This window comes from Impatiens glandulifera, chromosome 4 (assembly GCF_907164915.1).
Source record: "Impatiens glandulifera chromosome 4, dImpGla2.1, whole genome shotgun sequence".
Taxonomy (NCBI): domain Eukaryota; kingdom Viridiplantae; phylum Streptophyta; class Magnoliopsida; order Ericales; family Balsaminaceae; genus Impatiens; species Impatiens glandulifera.
This window is the reverse complement of record NC_061865.1, coordinates 57,196,464-57,218,294: the sequence shown is the minus strand read 5'-3', so window position 1 is coordinate 57,218,294 and position 21,831 is coordinate 57,196,464. Positions and strand designations below refer to the sequence as shown.

General features: G+C 32.2%; 3 protein-coding genes across 4 annotated transcripts; 1 reads left to right on the top strand and 2 right to left on the bottom strand.

The window, feature by feature from the left end:
• Positions 1 to 274: 274 nt before the first annotated feature.
• Positions 275 to 3,974, bottom strand: LOC124933504 (squamosa promoter-binding-like protein 12). Its single transcript, XM_047473918.1, has 5 exons — positions 3,821 to 3,974; positions 1,972 to 2,624; positions 1,736 to 1,872; positions 832 to 1,059; positions 275 to 763 (listed from the first exon to the last, which is right to left on the bottom strand). The coding sequence occupies exons 2-5, from the start codon at positions 2,559 to 2,561 to the stop codon at positions 462 to 464; spliced, it is 1,257 nt and encodes a 418-aa protein (XP_047329874.1). The 5' UTR covers positions 2,562 to 2,624; positions 3,821 to 3,974; the 3' UTR covers positions 275 to 461.
• Positions 3,975 to 11,600: 7,626 nt separating this feature from the next.
• Positions 11,601 to 12,289, top strand: LOC124933671 (nuclear transport factor 2B-like). Its single transcript, XM_047474106.1, has 2 exons — positions 11,601 to 11,969; positions 12,056 to 12,289. Exons 1-2 carry the CDS (start codon positions 11,772 to 11,774, stop codon positions 12,128 to 12,130), a joined length of 273 nt encoding a protein of 90 aa, XP_047330062.1. The 5' UTR covers positions 11,601 to 11,771; the 3' UTR covers positions 12,131 to 12,289.
• An 89-nt stretch (positions 12,290 to 12,378) lies between these two features.
• On the bottom strand, positions 12,379 to 21,703 carry LOC124933670 (calmodulin-binding transcription activator 4). Of its 2 annotated transcripts, none has more exons than XM_047474104.1 (12): positions 21,473 to 21,703; positions 20,984 to 21,112; positions 20,756 to 20,871; positions 18,779 to 18,867; positions 18,527 to 18,572; positions 17,203 to 17,611; positions 16,938 to 17,089; positions 16,147 to 16,536; positions 14,856 to 15,520; positions 13,561 to 14,131; positions 13,193 to 13,489; positions 12,379 to 12,542 (listed from the first exon to the last, which is right to left on the bottom strand). In XM_047474104.1, exons 1-12 carry the CDS (start codon positions 21,483 to 21,485, stop codon positions 12,453 to 12,455), a joined length of 2,967 nt encoding a protein of 988 aa, XP_047330060.1. In that variant the 5' UTR covers positions 21,486 to 21,703; the 3' UTR covers positions 12,379 to 12,452. The 2 variants fall into 2 exon arrangements, with proteins under 2 accessions (XP_047330060.1, XP_047330061.1); XM_047474105.1 differs by having other exon boundaries at positions 16,147 to 16,533.
• Positions 21,704 to 21,831: the final 128 nt, after the last annotated feature.

The following is a 21,831-nucleotide window of genomic DNA, read 5'->3' as shown; positions in this document are numbered from 1 at the left end:
AAGCCGAAAACAACCGATTATATAGGTTCTTGATAGAGTGTAAACCGATCTATTAGGTTGATTTAGCTATATAATTGAACCAACCTCATAGTTTCAGTTGGCGTTTTTGCAAATATTTCACCTAGTTATTGCGTCTCTTCTCTTTATATACGGTGTCGGTCATAGGAAAGGAAAGGCATTGATTTTTCGATTTGGATTTTCAAAAAAATTGACAAGCCAACCTTAAATGTGACAAATTTGATATGCATGACTATACCCAATATTGAAAAATTTCCTAAAATATGCCGATTGCTCATTAAAAATTGCAAGTTTGATGTTTATCGATACAAAAACCTAAAATCGAATCCAGTACAAATAAAAAATAACAATAGCTAAGACAGAAGAACAGACATGATGATGGTTCATGATTCTCCAAAAACCTAAGCAAAAGTTAAAGAAGAAGCCAAATCGACAAATAACTTTCATTTGTTCAAAATGTTGGAATAGATGTCAGTGTAGTAAGATGGTTGTTGCTTTAGGAGCTGTATTTCTTCAAGAACCGCAGAATCAGGGGCAGTTTGCCAGTACTGAGTAACCGATGAAGCCATTGGAAAAGACGGGGCTGCCCTCGTCATCATCGATGGAAGAGGGCAGTCCAATGGAAACTTTGCTGGCTTAGACGGTTGACAACCGTTATTATTAGTTGACAGAAGAGAGAGAGCACAGTGATTATTATTATTATCCGGAACCAAGTCACAAGAAGATGCTATCGATTTCTTCAAACCTGAATAATTCAAATCATCAATTAAAATACTAAAATACCCTTATTTTATCGAAAATTAAAAGACAAACCTTGGCTCATAATTGAACTGGCGGTGCCCTTGGATTGTAAGTGATCGGAACCTTGCCAAATTGGAGGCTGCGGGGGTTGAAAGCCTTCAGATTTCCATGGGTATTCCTTGGTTAACATAAACTTAGAGGAGCTGCTACTACATGTGCTTTCCCATAAAGGAATTTCATATGATCTTCCTTCAAGAACAGGAGCACTGTTCAATATAAAACTTATTTGATGTCCCCCATCTGCAATTTTTTCACCAGATTTGTTACATATTAACATAGCCACAATTATTATAAAGTTATTTGGAAATAATCTAATTTCATGAAAAACTTGATTAACTTTATAAGACTATTTTGGTTGATGATTTGATCAAATGATTGGACAAAATGACATTTCTCAAAACAATGCCTAAATTTACTTAAAACTATCATTCTGGAAAAGAAAAAATATCAAAAAAAAATTGTGCAATATTGTAATTAATTGAGTAACCATTCCTAAATCTACTTAAAACTACCATTCTGGAAAAGTAAAAAAAAAAGTTAGTATAAAGGTCATATTGTAATTAGTTGAGTAACCATGCCTAAATTTAAAACAAACATTCTGGAAAAGGAAAAATAAATAAAAAATGGTACAAGGGTAATATTGTAATTACTTGAGTAAGACAGTGGGACATGCTAGAATGATTTTTTTCATTGACTTCACTCTCATTTAGATTCTATCCATTGACAATTTAAGAAAATAAAGATATTTTTCTTAGACCAAAGTTTTATTTATGTAGGAGGTTAAATAGGAATTGAAATTGAGACATTGGTCTTTTAATTCAAAACATTTATATGGTGAATCCTATAAGTATGTTCAATTTATTTAGAATCACCTAATATGCAGCCTTAAGAACTTCTTTCGAGTAGTAAATAATACCTAAGAATGGAGCAGATACTCTAGTTGAACTGAACTGGATAGCTTCTTGATGCGGTTTGCGTCGCCTCGCATTATGATCAGAGAGCCTTCTACGGCAGCTTCGTTTCTTTTCATCAAATTCCGACAAGCTATGGAACCTACACACATTGTTAAAAAAAGAAGAAACTATTGTTAAATGTTAAAGTTTTTCTTGCTTAACTTGAAAATTCAATACATAGAAACATAAAAGCTATAACCTGCTGCATTGTTGGCAAAATCTTCTATCTAGGCCACCAACAACCACCTTATGGCACTTTGAATGGGCATCACAAACCCTATGCTTGCGGTGATATTCTTTAGCTGACGAGAGATCGAGATTGCAACCTTCGACTTGACATCGTGGAGAAGGTATTCTTTGACCAGATGATTTGATTTTCTTAGTCGATAACACAGATGAAACAGGATTAGTAGTAGTAGATGTTGAACTATTTTCAAAATATGTACGTTTCCCAAGTTTCAAACCAATCACTGGTTCACTACCATAAGCAATTCTAGGGTTTCCAGATTGCTCAGTTTGTACCAAATGCTTTCGAGGTGGCTGAACTATTGTCTTTGATACGTTGATTGCATTCTTTGATGATGAATCAGTGGAAACTGATATTGAACTTCTTGCTGAAGAACCATGTCCCAATTCTGAGCCTGAACAAACCCCTCCACCAGATATGTGAAATGATGTTGCATTCTCTTCTTCAACTCCCCAGTCTGTCGGATTCTTTCTAGGACAATCAATGGAATTCGGATTAAACATGACCAGGTTTTCCCAGTCCCACTTCCCAATCCAGTCCATATTAAGGCCAGATCTTTTCACATAAGCTGTTTTTCCATAGAATGGAGATTCTCGTAGTTTAATCTGAAAAGCAAAAGATCATTTACAAGAAAATCAGACCAAAATGACTAATGAAAATTGCACAAAAGCTGTTTTTCCATAGAATGCAGATTCTTGTTGTTTAATCTGCAAGCAAAAGATCATTTTACAAAGAAAATAAGACCAAATTGACTAATGGAAATTGCACAAAAGCTGTTTTTTTTCAATAAAATGCAGATTCTTTGTAGTTTAATCTGCAAGCAAAAGATCATTTTACAAAGAAAATCAGGACCAAAATGACTAATAGAAATTGCACAAAAACTGTTTTTCCATAGAAGGCATATTCTTGTAGTTTAATCTTCAAGCAAGAGATCATTTACAAGGAAATCAAACCAAAATGATTAATGGAAATTGCACAAAAGCTGTTTTTCCATAGAATGCAGATTCATGTAGTTTAATCTGCAAGCAAAAGATCATTAACAAGGAAATCAAACCAAAATAACTAACATAAATTGCCTTAATTCCTCCAATTATCAACCATGGACTGAACTCCCTAACTAGATCTCATACAGGCACAACAATATAATGAAAAAATCCAAATCTAATAACACACTACGGCTATGATGATAATGATGATGAAGAAGTTCTACATGCCTGATTAATTGAATCAAGGCATTCCGATATCGTCCGTACAACGAAAGAACGCACTCAAATCATCAAGAACAGAGAAATAAACTAAAAAAATAACCGAACCAAGGATATGAATAACTCGGCAAAAGCATCTTCTACTTTATTCAAACACGAAATTCATTACTATTTTGGAAGTATTAAAGATTTGATGAGTTCATTCAATCAATCCGTCCAGCTAATCTGGTTGTATCACTCAAATCGGAAATATCTATAGAGACACCTGACACCTCCATTAAATGCACTAAAATGATTGATAATAAGCAATAACTTTCACTTTCTAGGGCATATAATGAGCTGTAAGAAGTTAAAACATATGAAAATAAAGCAAACATGAAATTATCATCAATACGAAGTCATATCGATCATTAACTATTATTATTAGCTTTAAATTGTTCCTACATCTCAGGAAAAAGAGAGAATCTCGTGCGATGAACAGTTGAACAGTTGTTGATGAAAAGGAAAACAACAACTAGTATACTATACTACGTACTACTGTAGTGATAGTTTGGAAATTACTAATAGTAGGATAATCGGAATCATGATAAACTTACCGATTTGAACAAGGACTGAGTTCATTCAGATGATGAAGAAGAGATGTGAGAAGATCGGACGGTTGGTCGCCTTGTCAAATCCACTTTCCAGACAGCACGCACTGCAAATATAGAGAGAGAAGAAGAAGAAGAGAGAGAGAGAGAGAGATGGAAGAAGGAGGTGAGGAAATTATGGTAAAAGTGAGAAGCAGAAGTGGGAGCCACCAAAGCTCAGAGGAGTTTGTAATCACATGTGAAGATCCACACCTTTGTTATCAGTGCTCCTCTGCAACTTACTATCATTAATTCAAATATAATATGATTTTTTTTTTTTTATTTTGGTGAAAAAAGAAAAAATACAATAATAAGATTCTAGGTGTTCTATGAATAATCTCATTTTCATTTTTTTTTTGAAATTTTAACTATCTATGCTAGTTATAGTACAATCAAAAGGTATTATGGTCTTTAAAAAAAGTAATAAATAAATGTTGTGTTTTTATTCAACCCAAGATTAAGAGTTGACCTAAATCTGGCTAATTAGTTTTTTTTTAAATATATATTTTACTAAAAGTGAAAAAAAATTATTTAAACACAAAAAAAAAACATTTAATGAAAAGAAAAAACAGTACCAAATAAGTTATCGAGTTTGTAAATTTTTGAGAAAACGATTAACTCACGGATAGATTCTATTAGCTTTTCTGGACGAATCTCAGAAAATGTCATAATTATAGTATATTATAAATGATACGTATCGGCCGACTACATATAATCGTTGATAGTTTGACGATTTCTCTCCAACTAGATAATCCATCAACAAATAATTGAGATTTTAACTCAAATATGTAAGTTTCTCATATATATAAGTTGAATCAATTCAAATTTCTCAACAATTATTTAAAGACTTGAGCATCACCCAATGAATTTAAGTAATATTTCATAAAAGACTTAAAATACTAATCACTAATCGATAATGCAAAAATAAGTGATTAAAGTATTAATTCAACATTTTCGTGACACATATGACAACGACTAGCCATAATACAACATTTTTTATGTACATATCTTCGGTTAGAATTTCACCATTAATAACACTTCATCCAAATAACGAGATCTTGGATAAAAAAAAATTACTCATTAGTCTCCTTTCAAATCGTAAAATCATACAATTTTAACATGAAACAAAATATATATTTATAAAAAAATTGAACGAAGATAGCAAGACATCCCTTCTCAATCTAAAACATTGTTAAATAAGAATAGAAGTATAGAACTTTAAGGATTAATTTAACATCTTAATTAATAAATCATAACCTACATATTATTTACATATATAATATAATATATATGGATGGACAATCTGAGTCCTAAGGTCTGATTCATGTAAGAGAAAAGTGTGTTTGACAGCAATATTTTGTCTATTACTACTGATAAGTGTGTTTAATTAATTAAGATAGATGCATGAATCCACACAATCACATTTCTCAATTTTAATTCAATTAAATTAAATTTAAATTATAGTAATGAACAAATTGGGTAAGTTTCATTTATTCTAAGGATTCCCAAATCAAGCTTTAAAATTATATAAATAAATTAATCATTAAAATATTCAAATGTCAGCAGTTTAAGGTTCTAATTGTTTTTTGTAGCTAACCCTAGTTTTAATATTCTTTCTTTTCTCGCATGCTATGCTTAGCATATTTTAAATTTATAATATATAAATATATATAGTTGAAGAGAGAGAAAGAGAGAAAGAGTACAGATAGATGGACCATGAAACAGTATCATGTTCAATTATTATTTTTAATATATGTTCTTGGGAAAAATCAAAATCATGCATAAAGAGATGAAGATTGCAACTTGCCCCATGTTATTAATATTTATTATGTTCAAAAATTATAATTTAATGGTTTTGACGTGGATTCAGGTTGGCCACATTAATTAATTAATTATGATTTTAATTTTCCTAATAATAATTATTATTAATAAATGAATGGAGAGAGAGAGAGATTTCATGACTCATTTTCAAATCTTGCTTGATCTCTTAATATATAATAATAATTAAGAAGTGGAATCAATTTCCACTCAAAGTTCTTTAGGCATATTCGATCAAAACAATTGTATTTTTTTGTATTTATATTTGTGATTTCTAATTTTATATATATATATATATATATTATGTGTTTATTTATTTAAAAAACATATTATTTGTCATATTTAGAATTTTTTTATCTATATTGTGCTTATTCGGAATTTTAAGACGTTATGATTAGGCAATATATAACATTTTTTAGCAAACAAAAAAATTGTTCTTGATTTTTTTTAGTTAAAATAGGTATGGTATTAGATTTCAATGGCTAAAAATGCCTAATAATAAGTAAATTTAAACAAAAATAACATAATTTAGTTGGTTAACCGACATGTTAATATATTGATTTAGGATTAAACCTGTTAGTACGATGAGACCTCTTATCCTATGGCCGGCTACGTGATTAAGTCTATTTGAATTATAAAAAAATAATATATAAATAATAGATAGAAACAATAACAATTTATAACATGTTTTTAACATTATACTTTATTTGATTTGATCTTACTCGTGCAGTTCCTAAATGATAATGGTCCCCACCCAACTAAAAATTTGATCACTACCTAAATTAATTTATGAGCTACATTACATTAATAAAGGTAAGTACAAATTCTAGGTTAAAATTTGAAGTTGATTATTAAAGTTTTAGTATGGTACTATTTTAGACAAGATTAAATTAATTTATGAGCTACATTAATAAAGGTAAGTACAAATTCTAGGTTAAAATTTGAAGTTGATTATTAAAGGGCTCGTTTGACTTAGCATTTATAAGCCGCATATGGGCGTCTGCGTAATAAGTTTACGCAAAAAATTACAACCAAACACATTTTTGCGTTTGAACTCAATTTTCTCTCTAAAGCGCTTCAAGGGAAGGCGGGTTCTTTCCATCTTTATAGTCAAGACCGTTTTGACTATATGTCGGCTATCTCAAAGGGATTCAGGTCAACTGGGCCTCAACTTTGTACCTGAACTTGTGCTCAACTATTAATCAAGAGAACAAGGAAAGTGTGAGTTTTGCTGCTCAACTAAGTCGTATGTTGAAACATTTAGAGGTCCCCATGGGGGATTCGGAGCCGATCAACTCTACTGAGTGTACAATGTCTTCACCGTTGCCAACACCCTTGTCCGAATGAAGAATAACAAAGAATCGCTCTCGGGAGCATCAAGCCAAGAAACAAGAGAAAGGTCTCTTACTCGTTTCTCTCTCCTCAGCGTTTAAGATTATAATCTCAGCGTTTCTCTCTCTCATCATTTTTAAATATTTTTTTATTCATTCTTTCTCATCTATTTCATTTATGAGAAATGATTAGGTGGGGGAATTTGGTGAGGGAATGACGTGACATAATTTTATTCGCTGAAAAAATCAAATAATTTATTTCTTTTCTCTCTTTCCTCCTACTTTTACATTTTCCAACCAACCAATGAAGGTGATGCCACGTCATTCCCTCACCAAATTCCCTCATTAAATTCCCTCACTCTATCACTCATCTTCATTTATTTCTAATCATTTTATTCATTCTCTCTCATCTATTCTATATATTTATAATATTTTTATATAAAATTATTATAATAAAAAAGATACATTTAAATATATTTTTATTTATTATTTATAATATATATCTTAATATATAAAATAATGAAGCAAAATATGAAAAATAAATACACTTTGATATTTTTTTATTCATAATTATAGTTTTAAAAATTAAACTAATCTTAATTAATTATCTAAAATACTGATTACAATTTAGATGAATCCTAAAATGAATGATAATATTAAGAGTGTGTGAGTGCAGAAAAATAAATTGACAATTGAAAAATTAGGTCAGAGAGGGAAGTGTGAAAATGTAAAAAAGATATATTATTAAATACTTTTATATATATCTATATATTTTTTATATCATATTTATATTAAATATATTTAAAACTATATATTTATAGAAATAATATATTTATATCATTTATTTTAAAATATATTATTTTTTAATTTAAGTCATTTATTAATAATTAAATTATATATTTATAAAAATTTATAAACAATAATATATTAATATAATTTATTTTCAAATATATATAATTTTTTAATTTAAATCATTTATTAATATTTAAAATTAAATTAATAAATATATATAACATTATATCTATATATAATATTAATTATTAAATAATATATTGTAAATATTAAAAATAAATAAGCTGGGCGTATAAGTTTTATCAAACATATTCAAGCTTAATGATGAAATAAGTTGAGATCATATCAAACGTACCTAAGAATAAGCTGCTTAGTCATTAAATAAGTTGAGATCATATTAAATGTACCTAAGAATAAACTGGATAAGCTGGCGTTAATAAGCTGAATCAAACTAGCCCAAAGTTTTAGTATGATACTATTTTAGACAAGATTAAATTTGATTTAGACACGCTTTTAATTTAGTTTGAATTTTTACAATTTTAAATTGTATGATTATAAGATTTTTGGAATTTATAAATATATTCGATTTTTTTATAGGAAGAAATATTTATAATTATTATTATTTATTCAAATAAATAAATTAATATATTAATTTTTTAAATATACCCTCTTTATAATATAATATATTTATTATTAGTTAGAGTGGTAAGCTAAATGTTACGGATTTTCTCTTAAAACACCTTAATTTGAAGTAAATGTTACTCTATCAAGGTAATTCAGTGGTAAAAGTCAGCTTAAGAGATCAAAATGTTACGGGTTCGATTAAATCTGAGAGTGCTTTGAATTTAAGCGGGAATCATGGTTGTGGGGTGTTATTTTAGTTCTCTTTTAATTCAAAATATAAAATAAAATAAATGTCATTATGAATGTTGGTGTTATGCTAACCTCCTCTATTTTTTTTTTAAATGTCTAATATACAAAAGTTCTTAATTATATATATATATAATTTTAATATTGTTTGAAAATAAACTTTACCGGTTTAAATAAAATATTGATATATATAATGAATTTAAAAAAAAATGAGTTTAAAGTAAACTAGGTTAGTTTGAGAATAAATAAACAAAGTAGGTTAGTTTGAGAAGTTGAACGACAAACCAGGTTAGTTTGGGAAATTGTTCGACTAAGATTAGTGAGTGATTTGCCGAGGGGATAAGAAGTGTGTGAGGTCACGAGATGAAATGTCGATTAAAATTTGATGGGCTAGTGGTTGGTTTGACAAGGTATATAAGGTGTTTGATCAATTGGTATTGGTTGTTGATTTATTAAGTGGGGGTAAACGATGTCGTCTATGATTGGTGGGTTGTTTGCCGAGGGGGTAAATATGCATATAAGGGGATAAAGAGGCATATGAAAAAGTGTGAGTCACAAGATGAGGGTTAATTAGGGGATTAGTGGTTGGTTTGACGATGGATAAAAAATGTGTGATCGATTGAATTTTTTTATTGATTTGTTGAAGTTGGGTAAAAGAGGTCGACTAAGATTGGTGGGTGGTTTGTCGAGAAGACATATGAAAAACTGTGTGTCACAAGAGGTCGACTAAGATTTGGTGGGTGTTTTTTCAAATGGATAAAGAGACATATGAAAAATTGTGAATCACAAGAGGTCGACTGAGATTGGTAGGTGGTTTACCGATGTGATAAGAAGTGTGTAAAAGTGTACGAGGTCACGAGATAAAATATCGATTGAGATTTGGTAGTTGATTTGCCGAAGTGAGAGGACATATAAGAGGTTTTCTTAACAAATTAGATATTAGTGATTAAAACTATATGAATGAGATGTTGATTGACTAAAGTGGTCGATTGAGGATTACTTATTGATTTGTTGAAGTGGATGGTAAAAGAAGTCGCGATAAAAGTAAATATGATGAGATGTGAGGTGGGGATTTGTGGTTGATTTGTCGGGATAAGAAACCGATAATAAAAGGATATATCAACGGTTAAAAATATATATATGAGATGTTGATTGATCGGAATATAAACGTGTGTGTGAGGTCACAAGATTAGATGTCGAAATTATGATTAGTGAGTGGTTTACCGAGGGTATAAAGAAGCATATGAAAAAGTGTGAGTCACAAGATAAGAGTTCGGTTAAGAAGATTGATGTTTGGTTTGACGAGGGATAAGAGGTGTGTGAAAGTGTGTGTAAAGTTATAAGTTGAGATGAGATGTTGATTGAGATTTGGTGGTTGGTTTCCAGATGTGGAGAATAATTTAAGAGATTAGAAACAAATAAGATATTAGTGGTTAAAAATATATGAATGAGATGTTGATTGACCGAAATGTAAGAGTGTATGTGGTCACGAGATTAGAGGTCGATTGATTGTGATTGGTGAGTTATTTGTCGAGAAGACAAAGAGACATATGAAAAAGTGAGTCACAAGATGAGAGGTCGATTGAGGGATTGATGTTGGTTTGACGAGGATAAGAGGTGTGTGAAAGTATGTGAGATGAGATGTCGATTGAAATTTGGTGGTTGATTTACCCAAGTGGAGTAAAAAAAAGAGGTCGCGGTAATATAAAAGAGGATGGTAATAAATGAGATATTAGTGGTTAAAATATATGAATAAGATGGTTATTAATCGAACTGTAAGAGTATATGAGGTCACAAGATTAATGTTTGATTGAAATTTATGGGTGATTTTTTGAGTGGATAAAGAAGTCGATTAGTGGTAAAAGAGGCCGCGATGAAGGTAAAAATTATGAGATTAGAGGTGAGATTTGTGGGGATAAGAGACCGATAATAAATGAGATATCAGTGGTTAAAAATAATATGAATGAAATTTTGATTGACCGAAATGTAAAATATGTGAGTTCATGATACTAGAGGTCGATTGAGATTTATGGTTAATTTGTCTAGTATGATAAAAAGCATGTGAAAAATGTGAGGTCATGATATAAGAAGTCGATTGAGATTGATGGTTGATTTGACGAGAGATAATAGGTGTGTGAAAGTGTTTGATTGGTAGTTGGTTTGTCGAAATAGTGGTAAAAAAGTCGCGATAATGGATAATAGATTGGTAATAGTATAAAACACGTCTAACATTATTTTAGATAAAATCAAAATGTATGACACAAATTTAAGTAAAAACTTTAGATCGATCTTTAGTCACTAACTAGATAAATTATGTAATTGACTTGATTTTTATTAAAAAAAAATCTACATTTTTTTGAAGTACTTTTTAAACTCATAAAATTAATTTTCTTTAACTTTAAATATTTAATAAATTTTAAAATATATATTAATATTAATTTTTGAATTGAACTTAATTTTTACAACAAAAACTAATTTTGAATTAATTAAATTTGAATAATATTAATTTATTTAAAATATTTAATATTTATAAATAAATAATATTTTTTTATATTTATATATATATATATATATGCAAATACAAAAGATTTACTAGGTTTTCTAATCTTGTCTATAAATTTAATAATTTTATTGAAATTTTAAACCAAGTGGGTATTAAATTATATTATATATAATAAATAAATATAAATATGATATAGTATGTCAGTGAGATTGTTTTTTTATTATTTTAGAAAAGTGATACGTCTTTCCTTAATTTAGTTTACCACACAAAAAAAAATCAAATCGTAATTTTAGAAAACTGATATGTCTTTCCTTAATAAAAAGATAATTGAACTAATTTTCCAAATTAAATAAATAAAAAATCCGCTTCGCGCTCTATAAAAGTTATTTAGATTATATATCTATCTATCCTCATATATTCAATTCAGCGTCAAACCTAAGCAGCAGGAGGAAGGCAAAGCTTACACAGGGGAAGAAGAAGACACGGTTAAGAGCGGGTTTGCGGCGAATGTCCAGATGCCGTTTCAAAGGCGTTCGTTGATCATTACTATTCCACATTCGATACGAATCGATCCAGTCTCGCTAATCTCTATCAGGATTCGTCCATGTTAACTTTCGAAGGTCAGAAGATTCAAGGATCGGCGAACATAGTCGCTAAACTCACTTCTCTCCCTTTTCAACAATGTCAGCACATCATCAGCAACGTTGATACTCAGCCTTCTGGTCCCTCCGGTGGAATGATTGTCTTCGTTTGTGGAAATCTCCAACTCTCAGGCGAGCAACACGCTCTCAAGTTCAGCCAGGTACGTTTACGTCTGTCTTCTTCCATCCCCGATCTCCGATCTCTTTCTTATGTATAATTGAATCAGTTATTCCTTCTTCTTCTCAGATGTTTCATCTTATGCCAACGCCACAAGGTAGCTATTATGTACTGAATGACATTTTCCGTCTCAACTACGCATGAGGAGGATATGGATGAATGTGTAGTAGTAGTAGCTAGCTAAGAACGGATCCAGGTTTTTTTTTGTTCATTTGAATTTGTGGAAGAACAAGAACTTTTTATGATCTTATCCTATTGAATATGGTATTCTATGTGTTTTGTAAGGCATCTCTGAAATTTACTCAATCTGCCAACATGCATGTAATGAACAAAGATAGTAGTTCCCAAAATAATATGTTCAAATATCAACAATAAGAAGAGCACATAGAAACAAGGAAGAAAAATATTAAATTATTTCAACAATGTACATACATGCTTACCTGTGGAATCTGATAATCATTTCTTGCTACAACATTATATATTGATATGGATCATCATTTTCATTTATCATGTTTATTTCACTATCTATATCTTGAAATTCTGCCTCATTTTCTGCCTGCACAAAGTATTAGGGTAGATTCAGAGTTCTTGACCAAAAAAAAAATCGAGAACTAATTAGGGCGGAGTTAGAGTTTAAATCTACCGGAGCTATAATGACAATAATACTTATGTGTAAGATCGATCCGAACACTGAGTATAATCATATACATGTTCTAGATACACCTAAATGGAAAAAAAAAAAAAAAAAGGTGAAGCTTCTTTGATGTTTGGGTTATTTGAAAAATAAATTATTTGGATTTTTAATTGGTTGAATTACTATAAAGTTCTTTTCTATTTAAAAATTTTATAAGACGAGAATATGTGTTAGTGAATTGAGTCGTTGAAAAAATAAAGATATGCTAAAACAAAATCGTAAAAGTTCATTTTGCTTTTCGATGTTTGATTTTATTTTTAACCAGCCATATTTTTGGTAACTCCGATAAAGTATATACATTAACCGGAATTAACCAAAAAAATAAACTGACAACGGTGAGTAATTTGATTTATTTTTAAAAGAAAAACGAGTTTGTGATGCTAGAGAACAAATTTTTTACCACTTCTAATGAAGACTTGATTTCCGATTTATCCAGCCAAAACTAGATTTTTATCCATAAATTTTTTCGAAAACAAAAGTATTTCTATATTAGAGGGTTTAACGAGTTTTACCTGAGTAGCTTCTTGATGCTTAACAAGCATGCGACAATATTGTTGACGAGCTTCGGGGTGTTCAACCATAGAGAGCACTCTTTTCAAGGCGTCTTTAACATTACCATCAACCTTTTTCTTGCGGAATACTTTGAGAATGTCTTCGTCTTCAGTTTCGGCAATGGACTCTAACTCGGGTCTGTATCCTCTCAGACCAATTCCTTTGCGACGCCAACGTATAACAGCTTTCTCCATAATGCCAACAGCCCAGCAGACTACTTTATACTGTGCTCTCACTTGACGACCTCTCACATGTGCCTATCAACAAATATTTTGTTTTAAAAAAAAATACTGAAACTTACAATATTTAGTATTATTAATTTTGATACCTGTATCATGACGACTTTCTGGCGGAAGGCTAGATAGTTCTTGCGAACTTTAGAACCTCGATAATTCTTCTGAATAGATAATGCAGCTGTATTATGGTTTCTAGCTTTTCCAAAAGCCGATTTTGATGCAGCAGAAAGGCCTTCAATGTTACCTGAAAAGATGTCATACTCATCTATTATACCTGGAGAAGAAGCAGCAGCTACCCTCTGTTGCCTCTGCCTAAAAGAATGAGCACGAAATGCAGCTTGTATTCGCGTAGCAGCCTGAGATGCATTCCAAACTGCGGCTAAACTGTGATGGTCAACTCCGTTAAGACTTCTCTGTGCGATGTCGTTCACTCTAATCCCCGCTTCCATCTTAGCAGAGATTTCAGAATCGTCATCTTCTTCCAATGTAAGAGATGAGAGATGACTAGTGAGTGCGATCTCGGATAGATAACCAGCTAGACCTTTATGGCCGTTGGATGAAGCAATTTTAGCAGGTGTTTTTCCGTCTGGATCTTGACCGTTTGGATCTGTTACTACACCGGCTGATGCACCTTTAGCTACTAATGCAGCTACCATTTTTTCCCTGTTGTAAAAATATGATGTTTTGATATCAATTTGTTTCGTGTTCATCGTGAACCGAAAAAATGTACATTTATTATTATTTTTGTAACAAAAATGATAAAAATAATCTAATCAAGAAAAAGTTGTACATACCAAAATGAAACATTATTACACTGTAATTTGGATCAGGATATAAAAAAAGCGATTTTGTATACCAAATGAAATAATAAAAAAAACAATTTCAATTGTGAAATCTTGGGCTATTTGGAAACACTTTTTGGCTCCGGATCTGAACATACAAAAATATGTGTCTAAGCTATTTCCAAACCTAATTTCATTTGAATTCTCGTCCATACTAGATAATTACAAAAAAAAAAAATTGTGTAAAGAAAACACTTTCTGGCTCCAGATCTAGACTAAGATCTACTTGCATGTGTGATCTCCATTTGGATCCACATCCAGATTAGATAATTCATAGAAAATGTTTTTTAAAAGAAATTTGTTATCCATTTCTCACCTAGATCTTGATTCATATCCACAACAAGAAAGTGTTTCAATGGTTTGGCCATGCATAATATTGGCACTTGGAAGGGATGGTTTGGATCTGACCCAGTGGGCACGATCCTAAACCAAGCTTTAAGGGTTGAGTTAGCCTTCTCAAACCCAACCAAATGGCATTCTTACTTATTTATCATGAGAAAAATATAATAGAATTAAACAGAACAATAAATTGATGCTTTCATTACCGTCCAAACCGAGCAGCCCAATGAAGAGCAGTCCAACCATTAATGTCTCGGAAATCTATGTTGACTCCAGAATTGAGAATTGGGTTTAAGGCCCACTCGAACCCCAATGCAGCAACTAGATGTAACATCCCCTGTTCTTTCTTGGATAACAAGGAATCAAACTGTTCGCATCCTCCAGACCGGGTACAAAGCCATTTTTGCAATTTGTCTTTCAAAAGTTCTTGAAGAAGCCAAGCTATAGTGCTAGATGAAGTCCAACTGCCATCTAAAACTGCCCCCATAACTTGGTCCCATGAATCTTCACCAACCTTGAGTTTTCCCATTAGATCACTTCCTGGTTCGTTACTGTCTGTATCCCCTTTCGAAGAATATCCTTCGATTAGGAGCATCTGTACAAGCCTAACAAGTAACAACAGCTCCTCAGGACTCTTAGATGATGCATCCTCTAAACTACTACTTTCTTTACTACGGAACTCGAAAAGTCTGACTTCGCTGCAGGATTCCTGATTTCCACAAGTAATACTGAAAGTGACCTTTCCAGGAGATAGAGGAGGAGCAAGGCAACAGATGACACCAGCTTGAATAACCTCAACTGGCACTTCTGTGTCACCAAACTTGCATGCATATATTGGCGAATCACAAAGAAATGATCCAACTATGACAACCTGCAGCACAATCAGCAAACAGTTTAGCATATCTTAAAGTGGATCTTGGACAAAAGACCACTTAGAAAAGCATTATCCTTCAAAGAGGAAAAGAAAAACACACTTTGGCCACATTTCTCATCCATATGTGATCACATTAGGCGTATCTCGATCTGGATTCATTTCCAGGTACAAAACATAAATAGTTTTTGTTTCTAACTAGATTAGCTTTTAAATGTTTATACAAATCGTATCCAGATATAGAAATTTCTAAATGGGGACAACGGTAGAATTGGTCTCCTGGGTGGAGGCGGTGTATAATTGAGCTCAGTGAGGGTCAACAGATCTACGAATTGTCCAAATTCTAGTTAATCGGAGGGTTGGATCATTCTGTATCCAGAAATTCATTGATGAACTTCATAACTGGATTCAAATTAAGGAGCCAAAGTGTTTCAAAATAAGATAAAAAAATGCTAAGAAAATAAGATAAATGACTACACCTTTTCAAAACATAATCATCCAACAATAAAATAGTTTATCATTAAAATCTGCTATCCAAATTACGCTATTTTTTAAACTGTCTGAAAAAGAAGGAAACAAAGCACTTAAAGCATTATTAGTATTAAGATCTCATTCATAGAGAATACCTTTGTAGTTTCAAAGGCATAACCCCACTCGGGGGATACTTCTCTGATTGTGCAGTTTTGCTTATGAGAGATAGAAAATTGATCTGCTTCCAGATGTATCCCACTCTGATCTTGGTTAAATGTTTCATTGTAGTCATCCATGGTTTGAATAGAGTTGTAGGCAGGAAGATTGAAATTTTCAACGTCATGAGATATAAATCTTGAAGTTGGAAAGACAAGATTGTTGTCAAAACTTGCAGTAGTTTGGCTGGATACTGCATATTGCAAAGTTGTATGAACATCACAATTGGTAACATCATTATCGTTATATGAAGTAGATCCTTCCAAATTTGTCCACTGGTCAGCTTCTTTTTCGACTAGACTTCGTGTGGGCAGGAATTCCTTCTCCTGCTAAAAATATCAAGCTGATGTGTAAGTGGATGCCATTTCACAAGAATCACTTTTATCTTGTAACTAAAACACAAGAAATGTCAACTTGGGCAAAGATTAATTCTATTATTTGATTAACTCAAAGGTTTTCCCTTTTCGCCAAAAAAAAACTCAAAGGCTGTGTTGGAATTAGAATTGAAATTTAGTCATAATTCCAATTTGATAAGAAATCATAGAATTGCCGAAGTGGAAATGATGGGACTGAAACTTTAAAAAATCATATATCATTCAATTCCAGGAATTATAATTCCATGTCCAATTCCTTATATTATATCATCTAAAAACAAAGAATTTGGAATTGGAGCCCAATTCCAATTCCACCCTAACCAAACATAGCCAAAGAGATATTGAGAGGAACTTACATTTTCAATTAATGTGAGCAAGTTATTCTCTTGGCTATTAACATCGACTGAACTCTTGGAAAAGTCCAGCATTTCATTCCAAAAAAGTTGGTCTTTATGGTCGGGTGTTAGCTCTGGTGCAAACCCATGGTGATGATATTGGGCATTGTTACCTGAAGCACAAGAAATTAAATGCAGTGAAACAGCCAGCAAATATTGAATATTATGAACACTAGGCGTGTAAACTGCTTTCAGGAAAATCCAAAAACTTCATTAGTCCACAAACCTGAATTCTGAAGCATTAGAAAATCATTTGCATCATGTACTGAATTGGAAGACTCGCTATGATCCTTCCATGCATGTTCTAAATCAGCAGGATCCTGACAATCATAATAGTGTGGATCTTCCAATGTTTCATCATTCAGACTTAACTGCACCTCGATTCTGTGCAGGTTTTTGCTCAATTCAAGACCAGATGATTCTCTACGAATTCCAAGAGATCGCTCCAGCCTATTGCTCTTCATTTCTACATCAGAAGCAAACTCAAACTCCACAGACTGTGGACTCTGATTTGATTCATATAATCCACTTATGGTGCTACTGGAACCAGGATGTATATATGAATTAGAACTCTGACCCAAAGAGACAGAGGTCCCTGATGAGAATTGTGTATTGGATCCAGAACTCTGCCTTCCCTGTATACAAGGGCTAGCAATTAGAAAACCAAAATCTGTAATCATAAGTTTGTAAGATAATAATTAGATCTCCGCATATTGATGTTCATAAATCACAAGTTCACTGCGTACTTGCTTTGTTATACATGGGCCAGTAGTAGGTACAAAATTATGTACTCTCTACCTGACTTTACAACACAAATTCTGTTACACAGAGTTTAAGAGTATGATACAAACTCTTTGTGGGATTTGTATTAAAAACTGTAGTATCTCAAAATAATCTTGACACTTTCTTGAAAAGAAGAACTGACTTTATTAAAAAATAGTGAAACAATACAAGAGAATCTTGAAAAGGGGAAAAGACTCAGATAGTTTTCTTAAACTATGCATAAAATCTAAACTGAAAATACATGATATATCTTTATTATATATGACCTTGACATGTGCAGCTCGCATGTAGTTTAAATGATGAGAGAGAGGTAGACATTGACATGTGCTTCTCACAAGAGGTTTTAACTTGAAAACTTTGAGATAAGGGTTCTTTCTCCAGCCCTTTATTATTCATATCAGAGTACTTCGTTGTAGAATTTGGGTGACGAAAATGCCCTTATCTCCTCTTTGGGAAATTAGATAAGGGAATTTTGCCTGATGAATTTCAGCACCTGAAACTATATTTTGACACAGCATCTATTTAGTGACTAGGGGCAAATCAGTCAAAATATAGTTGCAGGTCCCCCGTGTCTAGAATGAGGAAATCAAATTCATCAGGCAAAACAAACAACACGACTAGGGGAAAATGCTATTCAAAATAATGAATCCAAGAACAAAGTCAATAATATTGTCATGCCCCCAGATCCCCACCACTCATAAGCTTAAAAAAAGTCAATATTATTGTCATGAAACCTTATTTTACAGGAATGAACTCAAGGAACTAACCTCGATTATATCCCTATAGTGAACAAGGACAATGTGCTCGTATGCCCTGCCAAAGTTCCAAGAGTAAATATAAGCATAAAAGTAAGTAAGAGGGACATGTATATAACTTAAATGAATGGACAGTAAGAAATAAAATTCTCTATTTGATTACAAACAAAAAAAAAATATGAGTAAACAAATGTAAGATTTACTAGCTTTTGACTATAATCTCTATAATGTCACAATCAGTTCATAAGTGCAAGGTACACTCACGGGTCCAGCATCCAATAGCTACGTCTCTGAAAATTGGGATTCTGCTCTCCATGTGCATAGTAACAGTTAAGAGCCTCAATGTTACCAGCCTGTGTAATAAAAGAAGTTAGCATTGAAGCAACAATTACCAATGTTTTATACCCACTTTGGTAACGATAACCAATACCAACTATACTGAAAATACAAGTGAATGTATAGTATAAATTTCCACACCAGCTGATTCAATTCAATATTAATGATACACATGAAATATATGATTGACTTGTGTAGTTCCCTTTCAAAATCATTAAACATAGAGAAAGTGCATGTAAAAAGGAAGGATCATTCTATACCATTAGAAGGTTTGTACATAACATAATCCTTAATAATGTTCCTACAGATATTAAGCTTATCCCTTCTTTGATTTATCTTGGTTGTAATTTCATCTTGGATGGTTTTTTATTATTGTCCCTTTATGTTTTGGCTTCTAAGAAGGTAACCCCTTCACTTTTACGTACTTTGTGATCAATGAAATGGTTTCACCTTCTCACAAAAACAAAATTAAGGTTATCCATTTCCCAAAACCAAATGATGCATCAGAAACGGAAAGGTGGAGGATACCAAGCTTTATATGGGCAATTCATTATAATCTTTGCCTCATAAGTAAACACATCAGTCCACATTTAGGCATATAACCAAACTTCTGAGTCTAGAATATAATCTCAAAATGAAAAAGTTTCTCTCATTTCACTTTCCCATACAACCAAATCTTCTGAGCCTCTTATAAAAATGAGATTAACAACAGACGTCTCTAGTCACAAAGGTGTAGAAGAATCATGATTAAGAGGAATACAGAAACCTACAAATCAGGGGCCATACAAGATAGTGCAATTAGGAACAAATCTATAATTTCAGATTCTCCCATTACATAACGATAAATATAAATTCTCAAACATGTTGAATTATAACATTGTTTGTAGCATATTTGAGAATTTAGTCAAGTCATCCTTAGCTGTTTACATGTGTAATTTAAGTTAAGATGGCTATGATTTATTGAAAACTGTAAAATGTAAATAGAGACCGCTTCACAAAGAAGGTTGATTAGTAATGGAGTAGGGGCCATGATTGTGTTTGTGTGTGTGATGCTAGCTTCCTAAATTCAAAATAAAAAATAATAAGGTTGATTAGTAATGGAGATATTTATGATATGTCTGCATTTTGCACTTTGCGCCAGAAGTTTAAAATTTTCCAAGTTGATAACTTGGGATGCTCTAAACTTCTAAAAGTACATAATGTAGTTGGTCAGATTGAGATCATAACTGATATGCCCTCATTGACTCTTGACCAACCAGTTATATGGGTTGGCTATGTTAGTGGCGTGGTTCAGTAGCCAGATCTAGAGGGATGTCTGATTGCAGGTTTAATGGTCATGTGATAAAATTAGCAATTGGATTTTCAGTTTCTCCAATCATGGTGGTATTCCTGAATCACATGATAACATTAGCAGTTGGAACTCACAAGAAAATAACATTTATACACAAGATGGGATAATATCCGAAGTTTGACAGGCACATGGAAAGTTGTCCAAGTAAGAGGTTCTGACTTGGTTAGGTTAGGCAGTAACTGATGTGGGCTTAGGTTAGGCAGTAACTGATGTGGGCTTAGTGGTTGTTGGGTGTCATGATGTTGATATGGGTGCAGGTTTTCTTGCATTATTTGTGGCAAGAGAAACTTTGTGTAATAAATGCACTCGGTAGGACTTGAAAGTCAATTGGACAATGGTGGAAAGATGCCTTTCAGGAAGACCTTGAATAAAGAAACATCATTTGAACGTGTATGTTCAAGATATTTATAAAATTTGTAATAGTTTTGGGTTATTTGTATCTTTCAAATTTAATGTCTTACTTGCATATTTACCAATGTTCAACGTAGCAATAGGGAATTTGATAAGAACCGTGAAAACAAACATATCATGTTGCTTAAAATTATGTTCCGAACCTTAAGCCTTTCGTGTGCTTCTCCAACAGTTTTTCCATCCTTCTTCTTGCGCCATGAATGACCATCTCTACGGAAAAATCGAAGCACCCTCTTATTGTAAAGAAACAATGATCCACCTATTGAGGAATCATGTCACAGAATGAAGGGATGTAGTCTAATAATATAGAACCAGAGAAACAACAAACAAAAGCAAGACTCATCTTGATGTTGAAGGAAAAGAAAACATACTTGCTGGTGGTGTCTTAGCAAGCTCATGGCTGAGTTGATCTTCCTCATAATTCTGTAAAATAAAGAGCACTTCTGCAGGCTTCAGCCAACGGTTGTGAGCTTCTTTAAAAAGATCACTGATATTATAACCTAGAAATAAAGTAATTTTAGCTTTATCTTGTGATAAAAAAAAGAAAAACAATTATCCATTATCTAGCACTGATATTGGACTCTTACTGAAGCCATTCGGCTGAAATTGTAATATAAAATTATGGAAATAAAGTAATTTAGCTGTATCCTGACTTTCCACATCCTTCAACAATTGAAACGATTCAGTCAAAACCTTATCAATTCTCTTGATTGACCTATGTGAAGATTTGAACTTAAATCAACTCTTCTTTGACTCAATTCCAGCAAGTAAAACACTAAAACCTAAAAGTTACTAGCTATAATTCGTATTCAGTATCCGCGTAACAACAACAACAACAACAAAAGTGATTGAGAGTTCACCTGATTGCGCCATCACTGTGATGCCGGATTCAAAGCTTCAAGGATCTTTCTGGTAGCATCTCACTTGATCAGTTCGTCTGAATCGGATGAAATGAACTAGTTTAACATGATCTTACTATCGCTGCGCATGTAAATAGCTTGATAAGAATGAAATTCCTTGTATACAGTTCAACTTTCTGGCCTGAATCGATCAATTTCCATTAATCACAAAGCTTTTAGTTTTAGAAAGAGAAAGGTTGATGCAGACATATATAGGGGCGGGAAGCCAGGAAAGAGAGAGTGATGACTTTCAATATGAAGGGTCAAATTACATTCACCGACGATTAAAGGCCTTGTTTGGGGGAGGATTCATCTCTCAA